The 11630-nt window shown below is 50.4% G+C and overlaps 1 protein-coding gene across 3 annotated transcripts; it reads left to right on the plus strand.

Annotated features, from left to right (window-relative positions):
- The first annotated feature begins 217 nt into the window (after positions 1-217).
- Positions 218-10759, plus strand: ZBTB48 (zinc finger and BTB domain containing 48). 3 transcript variants are annotated; one of them, XM_006262068.4, is made up of 11 exons: positions 218-339; positions 483-1169; positions 2368-2648; positions 3996-4107; positions 5011-5103; positions 5711-5797; positions 6327-6481; positions 7136-7272; positions 7985-8149; positions 8493-8581; positions 10411-10759. In XM_006262068.4, the coding sequence occupies exons 2-11, from the start codon at positions 486-488 to the stop codon at positions 10705-10707; spliced, it is 2100 nt and encodes a 699-aa protein (XP_006262130.1). In that variant the 5' UTR covers positions 218-339; positions 483-485; the 3' UTR covers positions 10708-10759. The 3 variants fall into 3 exon arrangements, with proteins under 3 accessions (XP_006262130.1, XP_019336534.1, XP_014456851.1); XM_019480989.2 differs by lacking the exons at positions 218-339; positions 7985-8149 and having other exon boundaries at positions 346-1169; XM_014601365.3 differs by lacking the exons at positions 218-339; positions 8493-8581 and having other exon boundaries at positions 346-1169; positions 10411-10525.
- The last annotated feature ends 871 nt before the right edge of the window (positions 10760-11630 follow it).

Consider the following 11630-nt stretch of genomic DNA (forward strand, 5'->3'; position numbering starts at 1 on the left):
CCACCCCCGGCTGAGCACCGCGACCCGGCACGGAGCGCTGCGGCCCCTAGCTCGAGGAGCCTCGCGCTTCGGGCCGGACTCACCGGGCGGCTCCGCACCGCCGGCACCCCGGGGCCCGCGCACGTCCCGCCCGGGCTCGGCTCGCCCCAACATGCACTACGGGGCCCGCCCTAGTCCTTTGGGAAGGAAGACCCGCCCCCGGGCGTCGTCACATCCGGCGCGGCCCAAAGATGGCGGCGGCCGGGCGCCTGGGGCAGGCTTGGTAGTTGCGCTCGGCTCCGTCGCGGGGCCCCTCGGGCGCCCCCTGCCGGCGGCCGGGCCGGGCCGGGCCTGGCGGAGGTGAGGCGAGGCGCGGCGCGCTGGGCAGGGCCAGGCCCCGGGCAGCCCAGCACCGGGGTGCCCTGGGCGGGGGGCGATCGGCCCGGAGATGGAGCAAGCCCCGGCCCGCTGCCCTCGGTGACCGGCGCCCGCTCTCCCCGCAGGTCATGGACGGCTCTTTCGTGCAGCACAGCGTCCGCGTCCTGCAGGAGCTGAACAAGCAACGCGCCACGGGCCAGTTCTGCGACGCCACCCTGGACGTGGGCGGCCTGGTGTTCAAGGCGCACTGGAGCGTCCTGGCCTGCTGCAGCTGCTTCTTCCAGAGCCTCTACGGCTTCGGCCCCTCCAGCAGCATCATCCTGCCAGAGAGCTTCGCTGAGATCTTTGCCCTGCTGATGGACTTCTTCTACACGGGGCATCTGGCGCTGACCGCCGAGAACCGGGAGAAGGTGTTGGCGGCCGCCAAGGAGCTCTGTGTCCCTGAGGCCATAGCGCTGTGCCAGAGCTTCAGGCCAAAACGCAGTGAGGGCAGTGCCCAGGCCTGCCAGCCTCCACAGGAGCCGGCTCCCGAGGAAGATGTCAATGGCTACTCAAAGGTCGCAGACTCCGATGCAGAAGAAGCTGCCAAAGCAGCGACTAAAACCCCTATTGCTGGTGAAGCCAGCCCTAGCCACTGCATGCGGAGAGCCAAACTAACACAGGGACCAAGTGAGAGCCCTTCTCTTCTTAAGGGAAGGCTTAAAAGGGCTGTTAAAACAAATTCAGGGGAAATAAAGAGCTCCCAAGAATGTAAAGAACTAAAAAGGCTGCCTAAAAGAGGAGGCACCGAGGACAGAGACATCAGTAACAAGGTGGCGTGTGGAGCATGTCCTATTGGGATTTCCTTATGATCAGCAAAGATAAAGCCTTCAAGCTGAAGTGGGGAGGGAGTGGATCCTCAGAGCTAAGCACGACACTAGTGCTTGCTAATCCTCTAGATGCAGCAGGTGTCGAGAGACAGGAAGGGGATTGGCCAAAGCACAGGGCTTGTGCTCAGGTCGGGGTTCTGTTTCTGGCTCTGCTACGGAATTGTAGCAAGACCTCTGGGGAGATCTTTTAATCTGTCAGTCCCAGTCATGGTCTCATAGGGTTCAAGGGCAGAAGAGACCGTTCAGTCTGACTTCTTGTCTGTCACAGGCTGCTAAATTTTACCCAGATTCATATATGACCTTACTCAGACTAATTGTTTTCAGTCTTTGGGAAACTAAACTGTCATGTGCCACTGGCAAAGAGGCAGTACTTTTTCCTCTTCTGTAAAGTGGATATTATGCTAGCCCGTGTCCCAGAGGCATGGAGGTGTTAGTAATTACATTTGTAAACCACTTAGCATCCTACACATGAAGATTCTGCAGACACACAAAGTATTCTTTGTATTGGTATTCTTTTTTAATTTCCAGGAATAAAACCTCAGTGCCTGTAATTCTCGGGTTTTATATCCACAAAAGAAGAGACGGGACACCTCTAAAAATAAAATATCATTAAATAATTTTCAAGTTGGGAACTTTGAAGAAATATCTCCTTGTGAAGCTTACATTGGCACTTTGAGAATCCCTGCTGCAGGAGGCCAACAAAACAAATGGGGTGGGTCAGGCTATAATAGTGTGCATCTGTGCAAGCTTAGATGAGGATAGCTTCCAGGGACTGGCAAAATCATAGAATTATTTCAGTCTGTGGGAACAGCAAAAGCAGGTTGAGTTTTTAAATTGAACTACTCAGCAGATTGCTAACTACAGGTGCAGCGAAAGTGGTGCTTTTTAGTTGGGGTGGGTATCTACCTAAAACATCAGAACAAGCTAAATACCTCTATACAAACAGGCTTTGTCTCTTGGGAAGTATCAGATGTTCAGTTGAGCCCATTGATTCTTATATTTTAAGTTTCTTCATGTCAGATATTTGCACTTCCCATAAGTTCCAGCTTTTATAGTATATTACTGTACCACTGTAGACACTGTTTCAGTTCTCTATGAGGTGTCAGTGAGTTAAGGTAATGGCCTCCCTGTTCTGTCACAGTGGGAAATACAAGTTGTTCAAGATCCTGATGATGTAACAACAGAAGATTATGGAGTAGTTCATAAGGAAACTGATGAAGATTACATTCCCAAGAAAAAGAACTTGAGGACCAAAAAGAAATCAAATTTGGCAAAAAAGCCAAGCAGTTCTGAGACTGCAGGGAACACTGAACAGTCAGAGGCTGGGACTCCTGGGAACAGAAAAGGTACATCTGTGCCAGTTGAATGCCCCACATGTCATAAAACGTTCCTCAGCAAATATTATCTAAAAGTGCACAACAGGTAAACATTCTTTTATTCCTGTACCTTTTACCCAGTCAGGGACCTATATTCCAGCAGGTTTCTGGCATGGCTGTGCTGTGCAGAGTGTTCATGCTGTGGAACTGGATGCCTTGAGTCCATTACACAACTTGCTTCATAACTTAAGTTTGTCAGTATAAGCATGTCTGAAGCAACTGAGCCCCAAGAGCAGTCACTACAGGCTAGAGTCTTCCTAGGCTATGGGAAGCAGTTCCAGAGTGGAAACCTCAACATGCTGGTGCTGGGGCTCCAGAAGAGCGGAGGCAGTGGGCTTGGGCCTTTCCCTCTGGTTATGGTGTTGGTTTTAGTTATGTTTTTGTGTCTTTAGGAAGCCTGGAGGGGAAGTCAGGTCCTCTATACAGAGCTGTGCACTCAAATATGACCTTACACGCACTTGCTGAAGCACTGCACCCCACTGTTTGGCTTTGTGGAGAATGTGGATTGGAGGAACAGCTTCCTGAAAGGAGCTGATTTTTACTTAATTCTGGCATGGTTCTAAGTGTTTGAATAAATAACATGTCACAGACTTGTCCTGCTCTCACAGGTCTTAGATCTATGATCCCAAAGCCATGGCCTGTGAGCATGTGGGCTGCAGATACAGGCAAGAGCTGTTAAGGTATTGGGCAAACTCCTGCGTAGAGCCTTCCGAACTTTAATTATCACAACCAGGTAAGGGAAAAAAGTACTTGCAGTAGCTGACTAGAGCCCTTAGCTCTGAGTGGCAAGTGAGACAGATGGATTTTAGAGCTGACAACTAAGGCCAAAATACAATGTAGTGCCCTCTAGCAGCAGAGGTGGGGCATCTGTTCTTTGAAATGCAAACACAGTTCAGTGCCATGGCCTTGGTTAAACAGTTCAGCATATGTGAGGGAGCAGAAGATGGCTGTATTCTGGAGGAGTCAGAGTGAAGCATTCTGAAACAAAGGAGTCTCCCAAACACCATAGGATCAGCAAAACAGCTAGCTGCCTGTGAGGGGAGCTTTCAGATCCCAGCTGATGTGTTTGGGGGAAATATTTGATGCATGAATTCAAAATGCATTATCATCCCCTGGTCCCCATCCCCAGCTTGGTGCAGATAAACAGTAGTTCACAATCCACTTTTTAAAGTATGTTGTGATGATTGCTCAGAGGTAACAGTCCCCCTCTAGCCTTCAGGCATGTTCAGTTATCTTTAAAAAATAATGAGACTTTTCATAACCATGAGCCATTGAAGGCAGACTTTCCCAGTATAACTTAAGCTTGCTCTGGGAGTGGCTTCCCAAGCCTATCATGGGTAATACCCCCTGCTGTCAGATAGGGCCTAACAGCTGCTCTTTGTATTCCTTTTAGGAAGCACACTGGAGAAAAGCCATTTGAATGTGCCAAATGTGGGAAGTGCTATTTTAGGAAGGAGAATCTGCTGGAGCATGAAGCGAGAAACTGTATGAATCGTTCGGAGCAGGTACCTATAGGATCCAGCAGCCCACCTTCTGTAGGGGAGGTGCAGGAGGCTGCCATTATGGCATTATTAAAGTAGTAACTCACATTTATCATGCTTCCAGCCACCTGCCTGGAGTTATAACCTGAGCTGTCTGCCCAGAGCAAATCTTATCCTGACTGCTAAGAATGTGTCTTAGTCAGATGGTAAGAGGCTGAAGGCAGGAAAGGGTAAAAAAAAAACCCTGTTCAAATTTCATAAAAAGGGGATGTTACGTGCATTTGCTTAATGTGCTGATGGGTGTAATAAATGCCCTGTTCCTCTGTGTAGGTTCCTGTTGTAGAACAAAAGAGGGAGAAAATAATCCCTCCAATAAGCCAAGGTCCCCTCACTAGGAAACCAATCATAGGCCTGACTTGCGTTCCTTATGTGAAGTTCTATTAGTTCTGCCATTTTGGTGGACACTTAACTTGACTGAGGGCCACCATCACTATTTCCTTCAGCTAAAAGCAGGAACAACCACTACCATTGAAACAAATGCAATTTTTGCCCCTCCTGCATGGTGTGCTGCAGCTCAGGTCTGTGTTGAAAGGTGTATTAGGCAGGCCTGGGCCTAATGCTCGTTTTGCATTGTGTGATGTGGATAGTCACCATGTAGTCTTGTGCTGAACTTGGAGTTTTCAGATTAGCTGGTGCCAGGCTGTCCTGTGCACTGTGAAGAAGCCTAATGTTTATATGTCACATGCTAATCAATGTCATCACCAGGCACCCAAACAGTCAGGTCTGCCTTTGGATGTGCATTCAGTTCCTCTACCAGGGCTTTATGGTCTGCCCTTGAGCTTGATCTGTGTCCTTCTTTTCCTGCCTCTCCATAGTCAGAACTGCCCTAACCTCAGTTTCATTTACTTACCCTCTTATCTCTTTCAGGTTTTCACTTGCTCGGTCTGCCAAGAGATATTTAAGAGGCGAATGGAATTACGGCTACATATGGTGTCACACACCGGGGAAATGCCATATAAGGTCAGCACAGTGTGCCCTTGAGCATTCCTGGGAGTTGCTGATAGATGCTGTTGCTGAAAGGAAGGGAGACACCCTGTGCAGATGTGCCTTTCTATTCTGGGGTGGAGGAACTGCCCCCACCCAGCCCATCATGACACTAACTCCTGGAATCCAGACTGGCTCCAGGAGTTGGGAGCAGGGCAGTGCAGTGTATCACATACCTCTATTCTGGGATGGTTTGCTTTCATTAGGTGCATGTCCCTGTATAGCAGCTACCTTTTATTCTGGACCTTCGGGCTGATACCCTAATCCCTGTATATCATGAATCCATTGACTCTATACCTCACTGCTCTCCTCTCCCTGCAAGGGAGACAGTCCCTCTGGGAGGGCATGCAACACCATGCAGGAAGGCTGTAGGGTGGATACAAGTGTCTAGGACATGCCTGGGGCTGGAAGTCTAGTATGTTACTGTGTCGGAGGCCTCTGGAGGAGAGTTGTCTTCTATCTTCTTCCTATTTGGCTGAGTCCCTGTGGCTGCTCTGCATTACTGAGGCCAGAAGCTCCTTTAATTACTGTAATAGCAACTGTGGAAATGAACAAAAGCTGACTCTTTCTTCCTGTGTTTCAGTGCTCCTCCTGTGTCCAGCAATTCATGCAGAAAAAGGATCTGCAGAGTCATATGATCAAGTTACATGGTGCTCCAAAACCACATGCGGTAAGGGGGAGAGAAGGGTGGACCTTGAGAGAGAACCTGGCATGGGGCCATGTCAGTGCTAGACTGCATAACAGAGGAGTGATAAATATTCTGGGAGCAGCAGGAAAATAAGGCTCTGTACAGCAGAGAGAAGGGTGCTACAAGCTCTGAGGTCTTGCTGGGAATCAACCCCTGGGAATAACATGCACTAAAGTGACACCTTTATCTTGACAAACAGGCCACAGAGCAGAGGCTCTGAAAATGGGATTTCTGTGTTGGATGGCTGCATCTTAGCAGGCACATTACCAAGGGTGGGTTCAGGCTGTGCTGCAGCCCCTCTCTGGTTGCTCAAGGAGGGCTCCCTTTCCTGGCACACTTTGCACTGGCACCAGGTGTGGTTCAAGACCACACTCAGGGCTGTCAGTGACTTGGCTGACTGCTTCTCCATGCTAAAGGACTCTTCCTACCAGTGGATGCCTTGGGACTGGCTCTTGGTTTGAGGAGCTTGTGGCAGGGCTAACTAATGCCAGCTTCTGCCCTGGCCTTGCAGTGCTCCACCTGCTCCAAGTGCTTCCTGTCACGGACAGAGCTGCGCTTGCATGAGGCATTCAAGCACCGTGGGGAGAAGCTGTTTGTCTGCGAAGAGTGTGGGCACAGGGCCTCGAGCCGCAATGGCCTGCAGATGCACATCAAGGCAAAGCACAGGTAAGGAGTCGCCCAGCAGTCCTGTACACAGGTACTCCCTTCACCTGAGGCTGCGTCAGCTTTTCCTTTCCTGCAGGGCTTGGAGTTTCCCAAAGGAGGGTCCTAGAGGGGGTCATTTTGAAGCAGCCAGGAGATAGACTAGGTGGGGCTGATGTGAGTGCCAGCTTCCTCTAACTTGCGTGCTTTGACATGTAGAGTAGTACCAAGAATGGCCAACAGCCATCTCTGCAAAACCTAGGCAACTCTGCCCCTCCCCTGAAAGCTAAAGCTTGTTTGGCCCTCATTGCCTTAATGGCCTTGGCTATAATGGAAGCCACTTAGCTGTAACTTGGTGCTCACCAGCAGGTCTCCTCATCTCCCATCTCATATTTGGGGTCCCACAACTAGCTGCAACATAGGTGGGTGAAGAAGCTGTGGTCACTTCCTTGTGCCTAGAGGAGATTGTGCTAGGATGTTAGTAGTCATTCCTGGACCTCCACCAGTGCCTCTGGTTGGCATAGGTTTGAAATAAGGTTCCAGTGAGGAGCTTTGGAACTGCTGTGAAAGCTGACCACTCACCAAGGCCCTGCCCCATCTGGCAGAGAATGCGGGAGGGACATTCCCTGACCAGGGAGCTCTGCAGGCAGGACCCTACCCCATTCTTGATGCTTCCAGGAATGAGCGCCCCTACGTCTGTGAGTTCTGCCATCACGCCTTCACCCAGAAGGCCAACCTCAACATGCACCTGCGCACACACACAGGGGAGAAACCCTTCCAGTGCCACCTCTGTGGGAAGACCTTCCGCACGCAAGGTACGCAGAGTGGCCCAGCCATGCTGCTTTTCAGTCTGCTCTCAGGAGCAGAGCCATGTGATGCCTGTCCTGCTACTGCTTGGACCCTGCCCTTAGCACTTTCATAACCTGAGACCTTCAGAGGAGGGTACTTGATTCAGACCCTGCTGAGTTTCTTCCTGGCTCTAGCACTTCCCAGTTTGGGCTCTGCTGAGACTGATGCTGCCTCAGCAGTAGAATCTGAAAAGTCTAACAGGACCTAGGCAGATAAGGTTCCTTGGGTGAATCTGATATCTTTTATTAGACCAACCCAAATAGTTGGAAAATAATTATATTATATTATTATTTTCCAACTATTTGGGTTGGTCTAATAAAAGATATCAGATTCACCCAAGGAACCTTGTCTGCCTATGTCCTTAGACCAACACGGCTACAACCTACACTCCTGTAACAGGAGCTAAGCACTTACCCAGTGAGAGCAGGAAGAAGTGGCTTGCAGTGGCCAAGGTGGGTGGTAGCTGCTTGTGAAGGGCCAGCTCTCCAAAGAGCATGCTGGGAATGCTGCTTGTAAAAGCAAGATCTCACAATACAAAATTTGCTTGTAACCAGTCTAAGAAAGAAGCAGGTACCTAAGGTAGAACCTGGTAGCCAACCTGTGAGAGATGGCGACTGGTGTGGTAGACTGTCAGCCCAGAGCTGAGCCACCCCCATCTTTCTCTGTCCTTCTTGCTAGCGAGCCTGGATAAGCACAACCGCACACACACAGGTGAGCGCCCATTCAGCTGTGAGTTCTGTGACCAGAGGTTCACGGAGAAGGGGCCCTTGCTGAGGCACGTCGCCAGCAGGCACCAGGAGGGGAGACCCCACTTCTGCCAGATCTGTGGAAAAACCTTCAAAGGTAATCATGTGCCAGCAGGACTGAGGGCCATGTAAGAGTCTGGAGACTCCACTTGCCCTGAGGCTTTTTGTATTAACTTGGGGCAAATGTGCAACTGCTTGGTGGGGAATTAGGGCAGCCAGATACTGATAAACTAGGATGGACTGGCACAGCAAACAGAGGCTTCAGCACAGCTCTCTGCTAAAAATCTCTTTTCCTGACATCATGGGAGAGCAGTGTTAGCAGGCTGTTCCCTGCCAGGGTAATGCTTACAGCATGGTTTGGGTCCATGGCTCATGACTGCAATGCTCAGACCAGCCTGCCCTTCCCTGTATATTACATCTGGCTTCTGACTTTTTCTCAGCTGTTGAACAGTTGCGTGTCCATGTTCGCAGACACAAAGGAGTGAGGAAATTTGAATGCACTGAATGTGGCTACAAGTTCACACGACAGGTATGGGGGATTTTCTGATTCCATTAGTAGGTATGCCCTGAGGCAGTCCAGGCCTTGACCCCATCAACGAACCCCTCCTCTGGAGCTAGCCAGAATCTGAACATTCAAAAAACCAGTCTCGACAGGCCATAGGGCAGCAGGAGGAGTGGCCTGGTCAGAGAACAAACACCTCAAAAAGACCCAAATGTAATCAAACAACTGCACAGATAAGCTAAGTGAGAGCAGGAACAGGGAGCAGGTTTCTAAAGTTAAAGCTAGTCTAAAAAGCAGTCTTCTGCCCTTGTAGGATGAGAAATCACCAGGGATCCTGATTTCTCTGCTAAAAAAATTTCCAAGATATATAGATATAGTGGCATTAGATTTTAATTGTAGAAAAGCACAGATTTCGGAATGTGTGTGTGTATGTATGTGTATATATATATATATATATATGTGTGTATATATATATATTATCTATATCTCTATTTCTCTATATATATCACTTGAACACAAAGTTTTATTGGTATATTTGCAATTTTAAAGCAATGTGGAAGCCTTCCAGTGCCTCAATCATTATGAAATAAAAAAAAAATTAAATGCCAAAATATATAAATATTTAGCATTATATCATAGAAAATCAGCTCCCCCTGCCCCTTTTGCTCACTGGGATGCTGGTCCAGCTCTGGCTGTTGCCTCCGCTGCTTTGTGGTGCTGAGCAGCCCTGATATGCTGGTGCCCTGCCCCTGCCTATGCCGTTGCTTCTCACTCCCAGCCCCATCTTGCTACCCCCCACCCCAGCCTTACTGGTGCCCCTCACTCCTGACCCACTGCCCCCAGGCCCCAGCCCCCCCAGTTTGTAGGGAATGGAGTGGGTGTGTGGGGAAGAGAAAGTGTGGGCACAGGTGACACTTGAAGGGTGCGGGGCAGTGGGGGACAACAGTTGGGGGAGAAGGGAGGGGGCTGACAGGCCTGCAGCCCAGCCAGACCAACTCCAGGCAGGAGCTGCCTCCATGGCTCAGCAGGTGGGACCCGGTGCAGGAGGAGTGCCATCAGGACTGTATGGTGATGGTGGCAGCGTGGAGTTGTGCCCCCTGCTGGGTGGGTGTGTACAGGGCACCTCATCTTGACTGCCATGGTGGCACGGCGCTCCCTTTCATGCTGGATTCCACCTGCTGGGCTGCAGAGGCAGCTTCTGCCTGGAGCTGGTCTGGCCAAAGTGCAGAAATCTGTGGGGGCACACGTCTTTCCCCCCTGCTCCTTGACCTCCCCCAACATCTCACCTGGGCCTTCATCTTCTTCCAGCCCCCATAGAATCACTTGGAGGGAGCTGCAGAAGCTTGTCTCCACCGTGCTGCCTGGCTGCTATGTGCATGTGTGTGCACTCACATGCATGTGGTGCCCCCTGCTCCCCACAGTCCCAAGCAGCCCCTTGCAGACTGGAATTCTGCCAGCCTGCAAGGGGAAACTTGTGGCTTTTCTCCTTTAAGGAGAAAATCTGTGTTTTTCCATGGCAAACAGAAAACCTGGATCCCTGCAAATCACCTGACAGGTCTTCACACATGGCTGCCCCACACAAAGTAGTGCTGTAAAGATACTCAAGTTAGCTCAGCTACACGTAGCATTGTAATTGCATGAGTGTGCTGGCTGCTTGTACTCTGCCAAGAAGCAGCTCCGCTGTTTTTAACACTTGCACTTGCTTGTGTGCCTCATAATGGCAGTGCAGCAGGTTGTCCTGGCTTACTGCCAGATCTAGTAGGAAATATTCAAGCAACTAGAGGTTTTCTTTTCCTAGCTCAACAAACTGCAAGGGGAAGGTAGCTAATGCCAGACTCACTGCTTTTTTTACAAAGGCCCATTTGAGGCGCCATATGGAGATTCATGACCGGGTAGAAAACTATAATCCGCGCCAGAGAAAGCTGAGGAATCTGATCATAGAGGATGAGAGAGCTGTTGTGGTAGCAATGCAAGCACCCCAAGAACTGGAGGTGGGATCTGCAGAAGTCATTGTGGAATCACTCTCACACAGCTCCCTGGCTGAAGAGATTCCTGTACAGAGACTCTGCTCAAATGAGGACTTCTCTACCACAGATGTTATTGAACAATCTCTTATAATTACTACAACAATCCCTGAAGACTGTGAAACATAACACTTGTATCCCCATGCCAACCAGAAAAAATAAAGCATTAGGTTGGACTGACTGCTTGCTGGTTGTTTCATAGAGTCTGGGCTCTCAGAACCTCAACATCACACTTAAAAACACCAACTACCTAGAGCAGGGGTTGTCAGCTGGGGGTATGCATACCCCTGGGGGTACTCTGAAAGGTCCCAGGGGGAATGCGGGGGTGGATGGGGATGGAGCGCCACCACCCTGCACTGCTGCCTCATGGGAGCAGGGCCAGGGAGAAAGGAGGGTCTCACAGACACCGTGCTGCCACCACTCGCCACCCCATGTACAGCTGCTTGCCACCAACCCTCACCCCCAGGTACGTATTAAAAATGGGGCTGCCGAGGTACATTTATTAAAATAGGCACCGGGGGGGGGGCTAGGTAGCAACAATGACCATGTCCAAAGCACAGGTGGGGGAGAGCATAGGCAGCCAGGCTGGGGCCCCACTTAACTTCTCCTGGCTGGGCCACGTGGTTAGTCGCTCACCATGGGGGGCCTCAATCTGGCCCCTGCCCCTTCCCTCCCCCACAGACTGACCTGCTGGGGCTAGGGGCAGTAGGTATGTGCATGCGCACGTGCCTAGCTGTCCCCCCAGCTCAGGATCAACCCGAAGAGGCTCTGGGATCTGCCTGTCAGTCAGGATCCCTGGCTTGGTGACCACTGCCACAGTTCCTCACTCCGGTAGTCCCTTTTAGTTATCACCCACCTGTGCTGTCTTAAACGTCTTTTCCTACAGACCTTGTCATTGTTAGCTCTTCTGTCCTCAACTCTTCCATAGCCTCTTGAAAATATGTACAGTAGAGCAGGATGCAACAGCTGTACCAAAAAATAAAATCTTCCTATCCCTGCTCATATATCAAAGAATCTTACCATACTGCATGAGTTCATGTTGAGTTGCTTGT

The sequence above is a fragment of the Alligator mississippiensis genome, chromosome 13 (genome assembly GCF_030867095.1).
Source record: "Alligator mississippiensis isolate rAllMis1 chromosome 13, rAllMis1, whole genome shotgun sequence".
NCBI lineage: Eukaryota > Metazoa > Chordata > Crocodylia > Alligatoridae > Alligator > Alligator mississippiensis.